This window comes from Coloeus monedula (assembly GCF_965178545.1).
Source record: "Coloeus monedula genome assembly, chromosome: 1".
NCBI classification, from domain to species: Eukaryota; Metazoa; Chordata; class Aves; order Passeriformes; family Corvidae; genus Coloeus; species Coloeus monedula.
Genome location: NC_138781.1, coordinates 120,119,890 through 120,140,311, shown reverse-complemented (window position 1 = coordinate 120,140,311; position 20,422 = coordinate 120,119,890). Strand labels below are relative to the sequence as shown.

Here is a 20,422-nt window from a genome sequence, read left to right as displayed (position 1 = left end):
GTCTTGTTCTGCATCAAATCAAATCAATGAAATTCAATCACCTGTCTTAAACGGGTTGGACTAACCATTTTCTGAACTTCAAAACTGGTACCTGTTGGTCTTATCAGTCTAAATAAGACCTCCACCATATAAGGAATAGGGTGAACAACAGTACAACATAAGGATATTTATTACATTTCAGGTTTCCTCTGCTGAATTTAGCCATATTAGCACGTTCTATCTGTGTTCGGCTTTAATTATATCCCAAGTCTATGTGACACCCAAGTCTCTCAAACTTTTTAAAGAGGTTATTTCCTTTGCAAAACCAGAACGTTTTCTTAACTTAGCAGTCAATGACCCTGTCGGAAAGTTTCCTTAATCAACGTAGACATTAATTGACTGGAAGCACGTCCCAGGGAGGCTTCCTTCTTCCAAGATGGGGAGGGCGCCGAAGGCTCCGCGCGTCGCTTGTTCCCCTGCGATGGGAAGCAGCGCCTCCATCCCAGCGTGCCCAGGCGGGGTTCCCGGCGCCCGTCCCGGGATTTTTATCGCTGAAGAACTGAAAGGAGATGTGGGCGCGGAGCCCGCTGTGTCTGCCAGGCGCAGCTCCGCCTCCTCGTCCCGCGGGCGGGGGCGGCCGTGCGCTTATCCCGGGACGGGGCTCGTCCGCGGGGTCCGGGACGGCGCCGCCGCGGGCAGGTGAGCGGGGCGGGGGGCTCGGGACGGGACGGAGGGCGGCGGAGGAGGGAGGCTGTGCCGCCCCGAGGGGATCCAGCGCCGGGGGAAAGTCCGGCCGCGTTCCAGCACTCCCAGTGCTTCGGCAGCGATCTGCTCGTAGGGGCCCTTAGCACCGGACATTGAGGAAACCCCCGAGTCTTCGCAGTGTTGACGTTTGGAAATGTTACATGACATTTCCAGGTGAAGAAAAGGGATAAATGTAGGTGTTGGGTGCTTGCTGTATTTTACTTGTGCCTGAGCAGGACAGGTACTAGCTCTGAACCCAGATACTGCTCCTTGTACACCCTCTTCATACACCCGACTATGTGTGCTCACATCTCAGGAAAGCCAACCATATCCTGGGCTGGATCCCAAGAAGTGTGGCCAGCAGGGTGAGGGAGGTGATTCTGTCCTTCAAATCTGCTTCAGGTGTGAGACGTCACCTGGAGTGCTGCATCCAGCTCTGGTGTTCTCAGCACAGTAAAGACATGGACGTGTTGAAACATGTATAGAGAAGGATCACAAAGATGATCAGAGGGCTCTCCTGTGAAGACAGGCTGAGAGAATTGTTCAGCCTGATGAAGAGAAAGCCCCAGGGAGATCTCATTTCACCCTTTTAGTGTGTGAAGAGGACCTATCTACAAGAGGGCTGGAGAGGGACTTTTTATCCAGGCATATAATCAGCAAGACACGAGGGAATGGCTTTAAACTGAAAGAAGGCAGTTTAGATTAAATATCAGGAAGAAATTTGCTGTGAGAATAATGAGACACTGGACCAGGTTGCTCAGAGAAGTTGTGGATACCCCATCACTGGCAGTGTTGAAGGTTGGGTTGGATTGGGTTTTGAGCAACCTGGTCTAGTAGAAGATGTCACTGTTCATGGCAGGGGGGTTAAAACCAGATGCTCTTTAAGGGCACTTCCAACCCAAACCATTCTATGATTTTATGATTTTATTATTCTTCTAGCTCTTACCTGCCACATTTCTAGCAACTAAGCTGAGCAAGGATGCTTGGCCAGGGATAGTGTCTAATTTCCACATGCTCAATCAAACCCAAGTGGGAATTCAGTTATTCATATTTGCTGAAGCTGTAAATGGGAAACAGTGTTCTGGGTTTAGTATCCTCAGTGTGTGAAACAGGTAGAATGGCTGCAAAACCCAGGGGACTGAGCACTGTAGTTGCTGATAGTCTCTTTCTGGAGAGGATAGACCCTTCGTTTTCGGGGTGGATGTGCTGGAAGTGGGGGAAGCTCTACAAACACAGGAGGGTACAAGATGTGTAGATTTATGGAGATAAGTAAAGTGGGTGGTGGCAGGGTGAGACCAGCAAGAGAGTTATTTTCCATGGAACTGCCACAAAATGTGCAGGAAATACAAAACTGGAATTTCATTTACACTGAAAAGCAACAGTCAGATTTGTAACTGTTAGATGGCTCCCCTCATGAAACAGAGCAATTGAGTTTAACTGAAGAGTAGGAGCCTGCCACAAGAAAGCAGGTGTCAAAAAATCCTCTCACCAAGAGTCTGCAGTTACTTTACACTTGCTTCTGTGTAAAGCATCTTCTCACTATGCTCTGCTAAACTTATTGCCAAGAGCAAACTAGTGAGCAGCAGGACCAAGATCATAACTATTCAGTCATGGTTGAAAGCCAGCTACAAGGCTTTAATTTTAATGTAATAGGTCTCTTGTGACAGCTTTGTTCTTCCCTGGGATTATAATGTTGGTAGGATTATCCTTATCAGTAAATGATGCTTCAGCAAGAGCTTAGGATCTGAATGACTTGTAGTACAGGAGACTTTTGTTGAAAGGGGAGCTCCTCTCAAAGTAGGCAGACAGTGGTTCTGTCTTTCTCTGGCATCACCTGTAATTCTACATTGTAGATACAGTGATTATTCTGGAATTTGATATGCTTTATAGGTGGAGCCCAAACAAATACCTCACATGTCAACACACATGTTGTTCTCTATAAGAACAATGAAATCACTCAGAACAGTAGCTTCAAGTCCATCACTAGATAAGATGAGAAAAATGCCGACAATTAAAAAAATGTTTGTTTGGGTTTTTTTGTTAAATAATACAACACTAAACCCACTTGTTAACCTTTTATAGGATATTCAGCATTGAAGTACTTTGGAGCTGCTCCTGGCTCAGATTTCTTAAAAGCTGAAGAGAAATTTCTTTCTTAAATTTTGACATTTGGGGGAAACTAAAGCAGTTATAAGTAAATGTGTTGTGGTAACACTCCTGCATTGTCTCCTAGTGCATAATCAAGGAGGTTGTTAGTAACAGGCTTTAAGTAGGCACTCAAATAGTTGTGTAATAATTTCCTATATGGTGTTTGATAGAAAGAATGCTTCAGAATTGTATTTGTGTTTTCAGCAGGGGACTGGTGAGAGATAGCCAGTAGAACATGGAAAAATAGAAGTCCTGTCCTGTTGTAGCCTTTTGATGTTAGCAGGATGCTCTTTGACAGTTGAGGGACGCATTTACCGTGTTGGACTCACATCATATGGTCCAAAAACTGGGGTCCAGGTTTCAGTGATTGGAGTTCATTCTTTTCTTATGAAATATTGGAGGTAGTATACAATTGAACAGTGACAGCAGAAACTGAACCACAGTTGAGTATCCAATTTCCAGAAAAAACCATGCTGCTTCTAGGTTTTTCTCAATCTGTCAATCATGTATTCTTTTTCTACTCTTGGATTCAGCTGGAATGATGTTGAATTAACTTGTATCCCACCCACCCAGCTGGCTGACTGAAGGTGAACTTGCTGCATCTACCTAACTACTTTCAGATGTCTTTGGTCAAATCTGTACTGTTAAAATCTGTTTTGTATGTCTTAAAAAATATATAATTTTTCACATTGATTCATTTTATTTTCTTTCTAAAGCTTTTTTCCAGTGTCTATATTGAACTTAAAATCAGAAATTAATAAGTTAAGATGTTAATTTATACTGTGGTCTGTGAGCTAACTAAGTTAAGGGTAGTGGTTTTCCAGCCAGCAAGTAATTTTCTGCTACATAAAAACTGGGATGGAGGAAGAGGAATCAGTGGAATGTTACATTCTTAAAACTGATCAATGTAAACATCCTTGTTAATATTAGAAGAAAATTCTGAAAATGCTGAATAATCTAGGACATAGATTCAGTTCTCATTTGGTAGCTATTCCACCACTGATGGATATTTTTTTTGTCATGCTAGTCGATAACATCTTTGATTGCATATATGCTCCATTTAAAAGAGATACATTTTTAAATAAAAATGTGAAGTGGCATTGGTAATATACTTGCGTAATTCCCATATGCCAACCTCAGTTTGGGCTGTTCCCAAGAGGGATTTTGCTTGTGCCAGCATTTTCACTGGCATCCCTTTAGCAGGGAGCCAGCTGATGCTGTTGGAGATCAGTCTGGGGGTAAGAACATAGAGCAAAGGACTGGTGGAAGGACAACTTTCAAGCAGCAGCTCATGTGTGGCTTAAAGTGACTCTTTAAGAAGCCCCTGTTAAACTATATGTGCATGAAACCTGCACAAGCTATTAAACCTCGAATTTCTTCAAAGAATGGAGGTGAATTTGTTTGCAAGGTCTCTTTCCCACAAAATTATAATGAATGGCATCAGTTACCTTCATCATTAACCAGCTTCTCAGTTACCTTGCCAGAAGTTTATCTGGCTGTTGAGTCTGCAGTTATTTGTGCTTGGGGACTGTGGAATAATCTTAAATCTCGTTGGTAGATTATAGGATCTCTTGTTCATCAGTGATCTATCCCAATTAATCCCTATATCATATAGGGGTTCTTATTGATGCACTTGCTGTGGATGTGGACATTTTATCTGTGATTTTAAGACACTTTTGGTACTGGCTGTAGTAGTCTGTGTTCCAGGCCTGCACCCCCATAAGAATGCAAAATCCACTCACTTCTTTCACCCTATGCTGCAGGCTGAACGAGTTATTCCAAGTACTGCTCAGTATTTCTGATTCAGCAGCCTGAGGCAAGCCCCCTTAACATGGCCTTCTCCTGGACTCTGTCAGCACAGCATGCTTTGCACACCTTGAGGATTTGTAGTCCTTGCTCTTATTAGAACTTTATAAACAATAACTTACTATAAAGTAGCACTGCACCATCAGCTTTATCCTTCTTTAACAGTGTTTCAACAGATATTTTAATATCTGAATCATGCAGACTATTCCTTTTTTTTCTTTCATGTTATTGATAAAATCTCTTTTCAGTGAAAATGTCCAGATCTTCCTATATCTTAGTCAGGCACCAGTCATCAGGATATAAACAATTCTATATTAATTCTTGTGACTTTTTGTCATACTGATTTCATTTGTTTGTACCATGTTGAGCATCTTTTAACACAGTGCTTGCTTCCTTTTAGTTTACTGTCCTTTCAGCTTGTGCTCTACCTGTGAAACTGCCTTTATCTCAAACCAAGAGTTTTTGCACTTTTAATCTTCTGATTCTCTCACCCATCTCACTGCAGTGGGGAGTGAGTGAGCAGCTGTGTGGTGATCAGCTGCCTACTGGGGTTAAACCAAGTGGTCCTTTTTGCTGTCCAGCGTGGAGTTCAAAGGGTTTGTGATATGGACAGGTTTCATTGGTGTGTGTGTGTGAGACTAGATTTATAGCTACTGCAGCTACACATTCTGCAGGGCTTGCCACGGGGCTTGCTTGCCTTGCTGCATGTTAGCCACTAGTGCTTATTCATGGCTGCTTTTCACTTTTGCTGTTTGCTCTACTCTTTGTCATCCGTAATTCTGAAGGGAGCTGTGCTTTACACCAGTCCACCCCTACAGTCTACCCAAGGCTTCAAAGAAGGAGAACAGAACTGTACAGCAGGTTTGCTCATATAAGTACACAGATGAAGATGTCAAGTCAGAGAAGGCTGAGCTTGCTGTATTTTATGATCCTGGCACTGACTTTGGCACTTACAATTTGTTTCTTGTAGGTACTTGTTCTGGTGCTGGAGTGGAAAAATCTACTCGTTAAACAAGTAGCAACCTGATTGAGGCAATGAAAATCTGTATTCAGTTATGGATTACTGAACTGGATTGCAATGTTTAAATCTCTGGCAAATACTCAAGAATCTTAAAAGCAGCCAGCAATTCTGGAGTGCTCTTGCATTCCAGTGTAACCACTACCTGCTGTCAGGCAGGCAGGGTCAGCTGTAGGAACAGACTAACTAACCAGGGGGTTGCATGTGTAAAACATTTTGGTAGGGCCATGGAGCTCTCTTGGCCTTTGGTAGGGCTGGAAGATCTGAAAAAAAGGTGTGTTGTATGGATGAGGGGTGAAAAGCTGCTTTTCCCAGTGCTAACAGCAGTACCAAATGTGCTGGACACCTCCAGGCCTTGTGAAGGAGCCATGACTGCCTTGGTTTTGCTTGCTGGCCCTTCAGCTGCTCATTCCACTATCTGAACCCCTTACTGCCAAACTGAGAGGAAGAAGAAGCTCAGGCTGGACTGTCTACAGAGGATAGGGAGAGCCCACATCTCTGGCAGCAGTCTTCTTGGCTAACGCTGCTAAAAATACTTTCCACTTACTCTCTTGAGAGAAATCTTCTGATCAGCCATGTTGCAGGGATCCTGAGGCTTTGTTGAACTCTAGCCTTTCTTGTTTCAGCCCCTATTCCATAAATACATGGGTAATCTCATAGCCAGCAGGTATCTTAGCATGACAGAGAGACACAAAATGTTTGAACCTGTGCTATACCAAAATAAGCATCAGTTGTATTTACAGAAACTTTTTCCCCTAGATTGAGAAACTACAGCTGGTTGTTTTGGTTTATTTTTTTGTATTTTTTTTTCTTTCTTCTTCATGCAGGACATGACAGGTAGAAAAGAATCCTGTGCTTCAGGACAGATACCAATGACCAACCTCGGCTGCCTTGTCTATGCATTGGAAGAATGGACTGTTGTGGAGTTCCTGAAGAAATACCTTTTTCATCTGATCATTGCCTCACTTGCAATTAGTGCAATATTAGTTTTTTTTATAGTTCCTTTAACAATCGTCTTTTTCATTTACCTTACTAATATTTTGCTTTTAATATATCAGAGGAACAATGAGATAAAAGCAGATCCCTTGAGTGATGTTTGGGATAGTGTAAGAAAAACTATAGCAAGCTTTTGGGATATATATGCGAGAATATGGCATGGTAAGTATGACATGACTTGTCTGTCAGTAAGTGGTAAATACACAGAAGTTTTAATTTTAATTTTTTTCTTCCAAATGGATGCAAATAAATTACATTTATTATACTTTGCATGGCATCTTTGAACATCCTGCAGTATAAAACTTTCTCTATGTCTTCCTAGGACTCTGCCTACTCCAATCCCATCCAAATGGCTCATGGCAGGAGCTGTAGCAGGGATGGAAATGAAGGCAGAAAAGGTGGAACAGAACTCTTAGCTGGCAGAAGCTGTGGCTTTCCCAAACCTTTGTATACATTAGACTTCTGGTCCAGCTCCACCTGAAACCTAAATCAAATGTAGGAAGAGTCTTGACAAGGATTCATAGAAGTGCAAGTCTGTGAGGAAATTCCCTCCCACTGTGAATACACTTAACTCTTGTGGAGAGAACCTATCTTTGGGATTCTTACAGATAATGGTTTCAATTTAAACATCTCACCTTCTCTAAAAGAGGAGCACTTTATTATGGAAAATCCCAAACTCTTCCTTCTCCTGGACACAGAATAAAGATTAATACTTCAGATTTCAGGAAAGCATCCAGACTGTTTGCCTTTAATTCTGAAAATGAAGCATTTTCATACCAGTTACTAATTTTTTTTTTTTTTTTAAATACTATTATTGTACTATTTACAAGAAGTTCCTAATGGGAAATATATCATTTAGTTCCCTCACTGAGGAAAATGTCAGGTTCAGGTCTGATCTCACGATTAAACTGACCAACAAATCAGTCCATTGATAAGCTGTGGTGTTTGAAGGACTTTCTCTCTGTTATTGACCAAAAGTTCCATCCAGAACTTAATTATTTTAAAAGCTACTGCAGAGGCTTTCACAACTCTCTGAAAGTCACTTAACAAAGGACAGTAAATAGCTTTTTTTAAAACTGCTAGGTGATTTATAGATATTATTGTCAGTGTATTGCTTTCCATCCCAAATAGGTTATGAGCTTCATGGTGTGGAAAACCTCCCAGAAGGACCAGCCATTCTTGTGTATTACCATGGAGCTATTCCTATAGACTACCTTTACTTTTTGTCTAGGCTGTTTCTCTGGAAGAAAAGAATTTGTCTGTCAGTAGCTGATCATTTTGTGTTTCGTTTACCAGGTAGGAACATGTTCTCTTGTATGTAAGCTTCCTGGATTTGCCTAATATGTTCTGTTTTTGGTGAACTTCACATTTTCTATACTTGAAAGAGAGCTTTTCAACTAAAAGACTGCTTTTAGGCTTTTAAACTAAAAGCTGCTAGTTGTAACAGGATAAACAGGGTAGAATATCCTGTATTTTTGTTGAAAACATTGGTAAACTCTCCAAAGCCAACAAATAGACATATAATCCTTTTGGGATGAAACGTCATCCCTCAGTAGAAAGTGCTGGGTAGGATTCTACTGTTGACCTAGTCAGGTCAGCTGACTGGTCAGGAGAAGATACAGAGAAGCAAAGATAATTCAATTTTAGAAAAACAAGGCACAGAGTGTCCAGAAGAAGTAGCAGGGAGATTATTTAAAGGCACTTTTATACCACTAATATTGAAAGGTGTTTTAACAATAGAGAATAAAGGAAACTATTTAGAAGGACACTCTTCAGAAAAGGAAGTTTTCCTGAAAACAGGTAGCATAAACTCAAGCAAATTTGATGCAAAAACTATATTCCTGCACCCCTAGAAAGAATACAAGAACTTTCTACAAGCATACTTAGTAAATACTGAGCACATCAGAAGTATGAAGTAGTCAAAAGATGACTGGCTTTTAAGAGTTCCCTCAAAAAAAAAGAAAGTTTAGCAAAATGTTGGAAAGGAAACTCCTTTTTTAAGGGATAAAAGGGTACTCTTTCAAACTGAAGTGTCCCTAGCACAGCTTTTTATTACAAATGCAGAGTACACACTAGTTAGTACTAAGCAACACTCTCAGCTGTGCAGTTGCTGGACTACTGGTGTGTTCATAACATATTGCTTGCATTATGTTCATGCTAGAGCAACAGAAGGTGGCAAATGTTGCGTCAGCCTTTAAAAAGGCTATAAAAAGACATCTGGTAAGAAAGACTACAAATAATTGAGGTTAGACCTCCCCATTGCATTAGTAGAAAATGTGGCTAAAAGTAATAGGCTGAGTGAAATTTCTCCCTAACCATCTCTTGCTCTACCATGCTTACTTACCTTTTGCAAAGAAATGTTACACTTCACAGATTGGTTCTTTAAAGAATGCTCATGAGCATATGCTGAAACTCAGTTCAGTTTATTTACAGAATTAATTACAGTTACAGGAGAATTCTTCTGTGAATTAATAACACTCTTCATGCCGGAATAGCTGCAAAGTAATAAAGTTACAATAAAAGGACAAGGATGATTCAGAGGTGTGGCACGGCTTCCTGTGAAGAGCTAGGACATCAGACAGAAGCCTTGCATGGCTGAGGGATAAAATGTTCTGTGAGACCTGGAAAAGGGGACTAAGTGGTGATAATATTTTCATGTGAAACATTATAATTCTCAAAAGTTTTAAAGCCAAGCAGATGAAGAACCTCTTTGCTTAATAAGGATATGGCATTCCTGACTTTAGGATCAAACAGAAATACGTCTGAGTTCACAAAGGCGTTAAACAAAGTCAACGTCTGTCTTTGACAGAAAGATCTATCAAGCATGATACCTTCAATAAGATTAAATACAAGTAAATTACAGGATTTAATTGTATAACAATTAAATATAATAACAGCACTGTGTTATCCACTGTCTTCCAAAGTTTCTGTTGCAGATCTCTGTCAGTCCAGAGTTGTTTCTTCCATTTATTAATATAAAAAATTTCTTTTCAAACTTTGCTGTTTGAACAGGGAATTTGAAGATTGTGGAAATGCTTGTTTGCTTTCTATCAGGGTTCCAAACTGATATATTTAAAATATGAAGATAATATTAGAAAGCACAGAGTACTTCTATCGTTCTCAATCTGTCTTGTAGAGAAATCCCAGTTATGGAAACAGAGGAAGGAGATTCACTGAACTGTTTGTGTGGTGCTGAAATTGCTCTGCTAGCTTCTGTCATTCATGCATCTTGAGAGTCTTGGTGCAGTGCAATTTGATCCACATAGTTTGCAATTAACCACAAAATACTCAATTAAACAACTCAAACCCTCAATGTTTAAAATATTAAACATCACATTTTAAAAGAACACCAAAAATAGCTGCTTGTCAGGTATTTATTTTTGTAGTAATCTTTATTTTACTGATTTTTTTTTCTGTATTAAAATATGTAAAAAGAAGGAGAGAGGAATAGATGCTTATTTTCAGATTTCTACCTATGACCCACAAGTTTTGCTTACATAATTTGGTTGATAATCTTGGAAGATAGCATGTGGAAGCCTTTTTTATTTGAGACGTTCCTGACAAGATGGTTCATCTTCATAATATTTGTGCAAAAATATTGTCACGTATTTGTCATTTTGCGAACATTTACTCTGTAGGTGTCTTACTTCCTTTGTAAAAAATTTGTCTTAGCCTAAATATACAGCTACTAGATTTTAATTTAGCTGCAATCTGGCTCCTACACGCAAGCAGTATTTGGGATATATGTTGTTATATTAATATGCATTTGCTACTTATTTATTTCAGGACTTAAATTATTGTTGGAAGTGACGGGTGTTATACCAGGTACGAGGGAGGAGTGTCTCCTTGCACTGAGGAATGGATACTTGGTGTCCATCTCACCAGGTGGAGTTCGAGAAGCGCTGTTCAGCGACGAAAGTTACCAGCTCATGTGGGGAAATCGAAAAGGCTTTGCTCAGGTCGCTCTAGAAGCAAAAGTGGTGAGTGCCATAAGTTACCAATCCCAGTTTATGCTTTCTGCATATGTGCTTTGTTATAAAATGCAGCTTAGGAGCGTTTGTTGGAAAATCTTCCGGAGGAAATGGTTGGGAAGTAAAGATTTCATTTCCTTTTCCCATCACTTTCGTCAAGCACATTAATTCACAAAAAGCAAGGGATTTTGGAACTGTCCAACTTTTTCTTGACTGTTTCAAAGCATCCATCTCTGCAGTTCCATGTCTGCAGTTCCATTATGCAGGCATCCAGTGTCTCATCTTGACTGCATTTCAGGAATCTTCACTGTGGTCCTTCTCCATATTGTCCTATGGTTTCATTCTTTTTTCTTATCCTAGTAGGCTTACATCTTTATCTTACTTCCATGTACCCCATCATTTTCTTATGGCTCTTTAATATATTATCCTCATCTTTCTCCTTAGTTATTCTGGCAGGGTCTAGGACTTTGTTCTTACCATTACTTTTTCCTCATGTTTGTAAAAGATTGCATCAACTAACCTGTGTCTGCATCAGTGTCTGAGTTTGAATCACGTGTGCACTTTTGAAGCAGTTTCTGCATCTCCCTCACCATGCTTTCATTCCCATCGAGGAGCATGTTAGAATACCTGAGCTGCATCCCTTCTGGCTGAAACTAAACCAAAATTGGGACCTAATACTCTCTAGCATCAAATGGTCCAATGGTTCCAAACAAGAATTTGTTCTACATAAAAACAGAGCACTGAAGTGTGTTCAGTGGAGATGTCAGATCCTCAGCATCCTCTAGAGATGTGTTTCTCTTGATTTGTACCCCACCAATGTACACATGGTCAATATTTCAGTTAGTTTCTATATGGATGATGATGTACAAATACAACCTTCTACCACTAGCTCCGACTTCTTCCATCTAAATCCACATGGGAGACTGCTTTTCTGACATGGTCTCTGGGAAATTGTTTTATTTGGGATGGCATGCAGCTGAAAGAGCAGCAACCCTGTCTTTTTCCTAACTGCCACTTTTCATCATCATTACCTCTAGATACAAGTTTTCTGCTTTAATTTAGACCTAGCATACTAGTGCTTTTTGTGTCTCACAATACTGGTGCAAATCCAGGTTTTATCTGTTCTGCCATGCACTTTCTGCTGCTTTCTCTTGAATTGCACAACCATCACTTTTTCTTCACATTCTTATGAATATGTCATCAATTGCAGTGCTCTTTGGCCTTCCATATAAAGTTGTCTGTCTATACAAGTGAATCTGTACAGGGAGTTGAGTTCTTCCCATGAAACTTTAATTTCTTATCATCCCTTTCAGATTTTTGTGCAGTTATGTCTCTTTTGCACCTCATCCAATTTGTTGCTTCTCCAACTTTGTTTTGGTCTCTTGTGCTAAAGATCCTGCTACAAAGGACCTGAAGGTGCAAAATGCATGCATCAGGTTAATATTTCTTCATAACTCTATCTCTAAATGATTGTGGGGAGATAAACTTAGGGGCATTTACCCAATGTATAAAGTAATTTTAGGCCTAGTGTCCTGTTTCTACATCTTGTCTTGTTGTGTTGCCTTTTAAAAGTCTTATGTCTTAAGTCGAGTCTTATGTGCTTCTGTTCCCTTTCCTGTCCTTTTTCTCAAAAGCGTAGGCTGGTAAATGTCAGTCACAATACTTCATATATTGTGTGGGCCTGTACACCACCACTACTAGGAAAGTATCAGAATGTGAATGGGATAAACTCAGTCAAATTCATATGGGCACTTTGAATTCCCCAATAGTCTTCTTATGTAGTAAATGAATAATATGCTCAAACAGTTAGAAGGAGGTGTCACTTCAAAAACCTGAGTGATTTCTAATGATTTTGCTTTCATATCTGTCTTTCAAGCTATTTCAAACATCTGAGTACTCTTTTGCCAGATGTTTTCCCTTCACCTGGAACCTTACAGTAATGCAATGTCACAGGTTGTAGGTTTTTAAATAAAAATTGAATTAAAAACTCTCAGTGCCCTTACACAGATTGCCACCCTGATCAAAACACATCACAAGAATCTTTGCCAGTAATCCTCCTAATTCTACCAGTCTTCTATAATACAGAAGCACAAGGAAATAGCTGAATAGTAGTACCTAAAATTGTTACCTCCTCTTGACACAATTTGTGTTTTTGTTTTGTGGGGGTTTTAAAAATTTTATTTAATGAATTGGGTTTTCACTGAGGATAAGGTTCTTGCAGTGTGAAAGGGCCTTGTGGTCCTTTGCATAATGTTTGGTAAAACAGGCACTATGTAGGACTGTTACCAGGAGGGCAGAGAAAGTATTTTACCCTTTAACAGCTACTAGCCTGGGCTTACCTTTAGAGTGCTACTGGGTCTTACATCTCTTATTATTACCCTCATTCAGCTTTGTGGGTTGTTATGATCAGGAACTCTGACTGGATCCCTGTATGGTGGGCATTGCTGTAATTCGTTTGCAAGCTTCACTGAACTTTGGGCATCTTTGATATTTCTCTGGAAATCTGGAATCAGACAAACTTTAGATAACTAAACACTTAAAAAAATAAAGAGAACTGCTGTGCGTTTAACAGTAGAGAGGGCAATATTAACCTTATATATCACTTCTTAAATAAAGTTAGGCCCATAGTAGTCACTGGATCCCATCTTTTGACACATTTCAAATTTGATTGTTCTTGCTGCATCCTTTTCAATACTGGCCGGACTAGTCTTGCAGGTTGACCAAAGACTGGGGTGTAGTGGATGCCAGGCACCCATCAAAGCCTCTCTATCACTGCCCTCCACAAGTGGACAGGGGAGAGAAAATAAAGCGAAAGATTCATGAGCTGAGGTAAAGACTGGGAGAAATCGCTCACCAAATACCATTAAGGGCAAACCAGACTCAACTTAGGGATATTAATTGCATTTATTAGTAACAAAATCAGAGCAAGACAATGAGAAGTAAAGTGAAAGTCTTAAAAACACCTTTTGCTCCACCTCTTCCTTCTTCCTTGGCTCTACCTCCTTCCCTGCAGTGGCGCAGAGAGATGGGGAATGGGGGTTATGGCCAGTTCATCACATGTTGTTTCTGCCACTGCTCAGAGAGAAGAGTCCTTCTCCTGTTCTAGCATGGGGTCCATCCTACAGGAGACAAACTTCAACTTGAGTCTATGCCATGGGCAACAGTTCTTCATGAACATGTGGGTCACTCTTCCACAGTGTGCAGTCCTTCAGGCACAGCTTGCTCCAGTGTAGGTTCCCCACAGGGTCACAAGTCCTACCAAGGAAACTTGCTCCAGCATGGACTTCTCTCTCCATGGATCTGCAGGCCCCCGCCAGGAGCCTGCTCCAGCACTGGTTTTGTACAGCTTCACAGCCCTCTTTCAGGCATCCATGCTGTGGTGTGGGTCTCCTCCACAGGCTGCAGGTGGGTCTCTGCATCCCCATGGTCCTCCATGAGCTGCAGGGGCCCAGCTGCCTCACCATGGGCTGCAGGTGAGTCTCTGCTCTGGAGCACCTCCTCCCCCACCTTCAGTGCTGACCTTGGTGTCTGCAAGGCTGTTCCTCTCACATACTCTCACTCTGCTCTTCTCTGTCTGCAATTGCATATGCGCAATAATTTTTTTTCCTTCTTAAATATGTCATCACAGAGGTGTTATTATCATTCCTGATAGGCTTGGGCTTGGCCTGCAGCTCATCCGTCCTGGAGCTGGCTGGCATTGGCTCTGCCAGACATGGGAGAAGCTTCTGGTAGCTTGTCACAGAAGCCACTCCTGTAGCTCCCCTGCTACAAAAAACCAGCCATGAAAACCAAATATACTGGGGATAGACTCATCCAGCAATCAGAACTTGTTCTATTACGTAGCAATTAATATAAATTTGCTAATACTTACTCAGATATCATGAATGAAGACAAGATAGAATTATAAGGGTCTTTTAAAATTTTTTTTACATACAGTGTAACCATCAGCCAAAGTACCACACACTTTGTCAGAACAACTACATGGTGGTTAATAACCTGTCATAGATTGCTTGAATGGGATTTCAAGACAAAACCTACTTTATATATGAATAGACATTCCCATCCATCATATAATATTATAGAAGTTCAATATTTCTTCCACTGAAAAAGTTGAAGAAAAGCAAACAAGGAATGTAGTTTCAGCCTCAGTACTTGCCTGCAAAGTTTTCACATTTGGTTTCCACTTCGTTTTGTGTAACTACTCTGCTTAACAGGAGTCAGAGAGTGTTACTATTTAATGTCATGACTCAGTGTACCTCTGGGACATATATTTGTCTCAGTCAAATTCATCCATGACCTTCAGAAATACCTTCTGTCTGTGGCTTGCTTTTCACAGGCTAACAGGGAGGTATCATCATTTCTGAAGATCCCTGAATTTTATCTGTGCCAAAAAATTCCTTCGAGTTAGGTAAAAAATAAACAGGAACCATGATTTATAAAATTCTCTTGTATGGGCAAGAGATAAGTGATTTCCAGAGGTCTCTTCCAACCCCAGCTATCCTGTAATTCTGTGATTTTCAAGCTGTCTGGGTGTGGTCCAGCTCAGTTCCAGCGCAGCAAATACAAATCTGTGGGTTACTGCAGATCTGGTTGTGCTGCTTTACAAACGTAAGATTTTGTGTGTACCTGCTTTTTCCAGCTTAGAGATGGAACGTTGCTGCCTACTCGGCACCTCAATGGCTGATCATTGTATGAGAGTAACTTCCGTAGTTGCCAGATTTCTTTATAGCCTGACGTATGTTTCTCTTGCACTATTCCTAAAATTTAAAGTGTTTTGTCTGTGTGACAGATAGGTTTCAAACATTTTACATCTTAGATGTATAGTATTCAATTAATAGCTGAAGTAGAGTGTGGTATTTTTAGTGTCCAGTACTTAAATGTTTTTTAAAAGATGTTACTGATTACTTTTTAAGGCTTTATTTCTAACAATTTCCCTTAATTTCTTGTTCTGAAGGGTTTACTATTACAACTTTATTAATGTTTGATACTTTTGCGCTCTCTCAAGTATTTTTTCTTTTTAATGGTTTCTATCACTATGAGTTATTTGTTAGGCTCTAGTTAGATCTTTTGCTTGCTTGTTTGCTTGGGGTTTTTTTTCTCATCCTGCAGTTTCTGTTCTGTGGTAGTGATTCTTAACAGTATAAATGTCTTCTTTCATTACCTCTTAATTACCAATTACCAAATTGTTCCAACAATGTCTTCAAATTAGAGTTTCAGAAAAAAGGAAAAGGGACAATAGTGGAGAAATACATATATGGATACAACTACTGTCAGTGTACAAACTATGAAGCCTTACCTCAGGCTGTAAGATATACTGTTTCAAGCGCAGGTATCTCAAGTGTGTTTCTTTTCAGTTACAATGATGAAATGAATTTGTTCTGTAAGTGCGTAAGGATCCGCCCTCCAGAAGGTGTGTAGTCCAGGTCAGTGAGGACACACAATTGCCTTTTTTGTCTCACATTTGCCTTTTTTTTCTGTAGGGATCTGCAGAAGTCTTTTCCACTGAAGTTTTATCCAAACATTACTGCTTCAGTTAGACCCTATTTGAGAAGCAGATGAGATGAGCCAAGCATGAATGTCTGCTTGCTTTCTGCAAGACTTCACAGACTGAATATTTTCCTATTCACCACTCATGATGAAAGCTTTAGACAGAGAAACTATGGAAATTTGTTTTATGTTCCAGTCAGTGATACTGCAGTAAATACATAACACAGGAGTTATATAAACCCTAATACAATGTCAGTTATTTTATTTACACATAATGACTTTAAAACAGATGTTTGTGGGAGCTGAAAAATAGAATTCTATTTCTAGTCTGGAGTTTTTTATATCAAGAGTCCTTGCTTACTGCTTAACTGACTGATAATTACCCTCTGTATCTGAGTGACTTTCTTAGCTGCATTAGCAGGCACTAAGACAGAAGTTCAAACCTGGTATAACATTTCCACCTTTTTTTTTTTTTTGTGCTTCCTTAGCCCATCATTCCAATGTATACTCAAAATGTCCGTGAAGGCTATAGGATGTTTAAAGAAAGAAGTAAGAACTTAAAAACATATTTTATGTATTTGGAATGTTTTCTCTCTTTTCTCTCAGATTTCTCTTGCTTTTATCGTAGATATTGCTTTTCAGACTTTTGCTTACTTTGGATTTTCTAACACTTGCTGTGGGTCAGAGGTAGCTCAAATATGGAAATAGCTTGTGCATAACTGGTCTGTGTGTGTGATTTTGTTCTTTAATGCAGTCTTATTTTATGATCTATTAAGTCTATCGGGCTTTGTTTTGGTGGACAGTTGCCTCAATCCTGCAACAACTTCCTTACTGTCAAATTAACCATGCAATTTTAAGAAGTCTTCTACATTAATCAGATCTCACATTTGAATTGTGTTTTCTGTGACTATAAGCTCACTTTTTCCTCCCATAAACCATTTCAGGATTTTTTAGACAGTTATATGAAAGCACTCGATTGCCTTTTACTCCTCCATATGGAGGACTTCCAGTTAAGTTTCGCACATACATTGGGAAGCCAATCCCTTACGATCCGAATATAACTGCAGAGGAATTAGTTGAAAAGGTGAGTTCTCTCTCCTTGCAGTACTGAACCACATACTTTTCCCTCTACTATAGATGCACTGGAAACCAGTTTTTTGTATGCTTGGATAAAGACAAATACACTTTTACTTGCTTGTTAAAGCTATGGGAAGTTGAGGTCTTGGTATTTAATGTACCAGTACCTACAAGTACATATTGACATAGTAATAGTTGATTGGGATGCCCTCATGTGTCAGCTCTGTCTTTTTGTTTTGTTAACTTTGCTTCTCCCATGCCTTTGATAACTTTGATAATAATTACGGTAACTGAAATGGCGTAAAATATATTTTAAATGCAGCTTTCAGTAACTATGAAAATAAATTTCATTAATAACAAATAACTTTGAGAATCTTCACCAAATAGCATAGGGCTCTAGAGGCAAAGTTCTTCAAGAGCTTCAGTCTCATTGTCAAAATGAAAATGTTAAAAAACAAAGTTGCATCCAAAATATAAAAATATTTTGAGTACCTACACCTTGGTGAAATTTGTAATGCCCAGGAGCATAAAAGTGTTTATAGATCTAGATTTTAGGCATTTTTTCAAAATACTAAGCTAAACCAAAAATACAGCTTTTAAAATTTTTCATGGAAGATGAAAGGAGGATTTTATGCAAGAAGAATTAAAGAATCTGCTATGACCTAGAAATACACAAACAAATCAACTGTTAGAAATTACTTATGGAAAAACACCTTGCTGCCCTCACAAAGATGCAACAAGGCTAGCTTTTCTTTAATTTTCTTTTTTTTTAAGATCCATTGCAGGTTGTTCTGAGCTTCACAAAAGTGAAACCAGAAAGACAGGTTTGGTTACAAGGGAACAGCCCCAGCAAGCTGTGGAGTTTGGTCTTAGCAGCTTTAGGAGGCTGGAAGCAATATGACTGTCCTTACGGTTATTCATATTCTTGTATTTTGGGGAAACAGTATTTTGTGTACCTGCAAAAGTGAAATTGAAATTTCCCATGATATAATTTAAAAATAAAAAGGGCAACTTAAATGAGGTTGGAGGTGAGAAGTGGCCTGGCTGCTGTCTGATCCTGCTGGCAAAGGAATTAGGACAGGTTTGGCTACTTTTCTTATATTCACAATGATATTCTACCATAAGTCTGGGGTAGACCTGTGGAGTATGTAACTACCCTTATTTCAAGTTTAATTGCACGAGGGAAACCAAAAGGAGATAGTTTCTCATGTCTTTTAGAAATATAGAATATTGTAGTCATTCTCTTCCTAAACTTGCATTTGAATATCATATAAAGAGTATTATGAATTTCCTTATTGTGTGCATGCTGTGTATGATAAAATTACGGGAGAATTAATGTTGGGAAGGACAGACAGAGGTTCCTAGTCCAAGCAAGGTCAGCTGTAAGGTCAGATGAGGTGAATCAGGCTTTATCCATCATTTTTGATGAAAACTTTCAGGGATGGGAGATTGTAGAAACTTAATGTTTGCATGTGTTGAAGGGTACTCTGACTTGGTAATGACCACATTTGATAAATCTCAATAATTTGATCCTTCCCAAACTTCAGTCATTGTTTTTGTTCCTTTCTTTTCCAAGAAATGTGTCATTAGGACAACTAGTTAATATAAAAGACAATTATTTTCTTACAGTACAGTTATGTGTGAATTTTTTTTCTTGAACTTCTGAGAAGGCAGTGATTATATTGTTCTTCCATGCATAAATAGGTCCATGCATAAAAGGCAAATTTCTCTTCCCTTTTCAGACAAAGACTGCTGTCCAAGCTCTCATAAGCAAGCACCAAACAATCCCAGGCAACATATGGAAGGCTTTACTGGAACGATTTGATAAACGTCGTAAAAGTGATTAGAATGCTTGTTTGTTTCGTTGGTTTTACAGCATACAGTAAAAAAACAATTTCCTACAGCACTGGTCACTAATAGCTGGTGTTAACCAGTTTAATTTACAAATTTCTACAGATTTGGTGGAAGAAAACAATTAGCCTCTTGAAAGTTCCCTCCTGTCTTTGAGAATATTCTGAACTCAGAAAGATCGATGAAGATGACTTATGTATAATAGCAATGCAACAGCTAAATTTCCCCAAAGGAAATCATGCAGCCAAGATTTTCCTGGTTCCTAAAACAAGTACGTACTTACATCCAAGAGCCTTAGTGGTGTTGTCTAGAACTGTGGGTTTGTCTTTTGAGCACAGTCCAGTCTCAGAGCAGAGCCTCAGAGTTGGTGTTGTCCCACCAGAGACCACCCCACCGGGTGCACCTTCCCTGACGGACTCACGCAAGAAAGTGTCAGAACAAAAACTGTCTTGCTTTAGTGAATCAGCTACTGCTTAGCCCATTCTTCTAGAGACTATACAAAGAGCCATAATCCCTTTAAACCAGATATTAGACTCCTTCAAACACATCAGCTTAGTGGTTCATACCCTGGAAAGCAGCACTACTGCATTCAACGCTCTTCCCCCACAAAAAAAGGTCTCTCAAAGAGAGGAAGAAAAAGCTTTAGTTCAGTGTAGCAAATATTGCAAACACATGTAGAAGGTAGTTTCAAGTCTGAGCTGGTTCATGCATGCACTATTGCACCACACCATAGTTGTTTAGTGGATGAGACTGCCCCCAGCCTGAAAATCCCTGGATATGGTGTGTGCACGGATGTGCTGTATTTACTCAAATCTCCTGGTGAGCAGGGAACAGGGTTGGGGGAAGCTTTCATGGGCAATGCATCCTTGAGGCTTATCATCACTGGTGGTTTGCCTAAAAATGTAGTACTTAAACACTGTAGCACTGCAACACTGCTGGTACAGATTGAACCAAAATGCCTGTTTGGAAGGGCAGTGTTGTCTTCCTAATGCAACTTGTGGAAAAGCAAAACTTAGTACAAAGCAGAACGTGTTTTGTCCAAAGGCTGTGGGATGTTGTTACTGGTGGGAGTGGGAGAACTTTGTGTAATCTATCCAATATGCCATTAAATGCAACCAAGTCTTAACTTCAAAGACCGAGAAAGGTAATTTTTGTGCCACATTTTTTCCTTCATGTACTTTTAATACGTAAATAATCTTTCCTCTCAACATCCTAAAAGGACATAGCATCTAAGGAAATATATATAATGTTTGCCCATTGTTAAGTAGAAAACTAAATCTATATTTTGGATTAAAATAAATTCTTCCTCAACCCTGCTTCTTCACAAGTATTTCTTGCACATCTG

General features: G+C 39.6%; 1 protein-coding gene across 1 annotated transcript in view; it reads left to right on the top strand.

The window, feature by feature from the left end:
* Nucleotides 1-415: 415 nt before the first annotated feature.
* TMEM68 (transmembrane protein 68) overlaps nt 416-20,422 on the top strand; it is a gene marked incomplete at its 5' end in the record, with an annotated part of 42,229 nt that continues 22,222 nt past the window's right edge. The window contains 6 exons of the mRNA XM_082284935.1: nt 416-678; nt 5,463-5,647; nt 10,478-10,671; nt 16,638-16,698; nt 17,094-17,233; nt 18,969-19,065. Coding sequence (XP_082141061.1) covers nt 416-678; nt 5,463-5,647; nt 10,478-10,671; nt 16,638-16,698; nt 17,094-17,233; nt 18,969-19,065 — 940 coding nt within the window. The remainder of the gene's footprint in view (nt 679-5,462; nt 5,648-10,477; nt 10,672-16,637; nt 16,699-17,093; nt 17,234-18,968; nt 19,066-20,422) is intronic.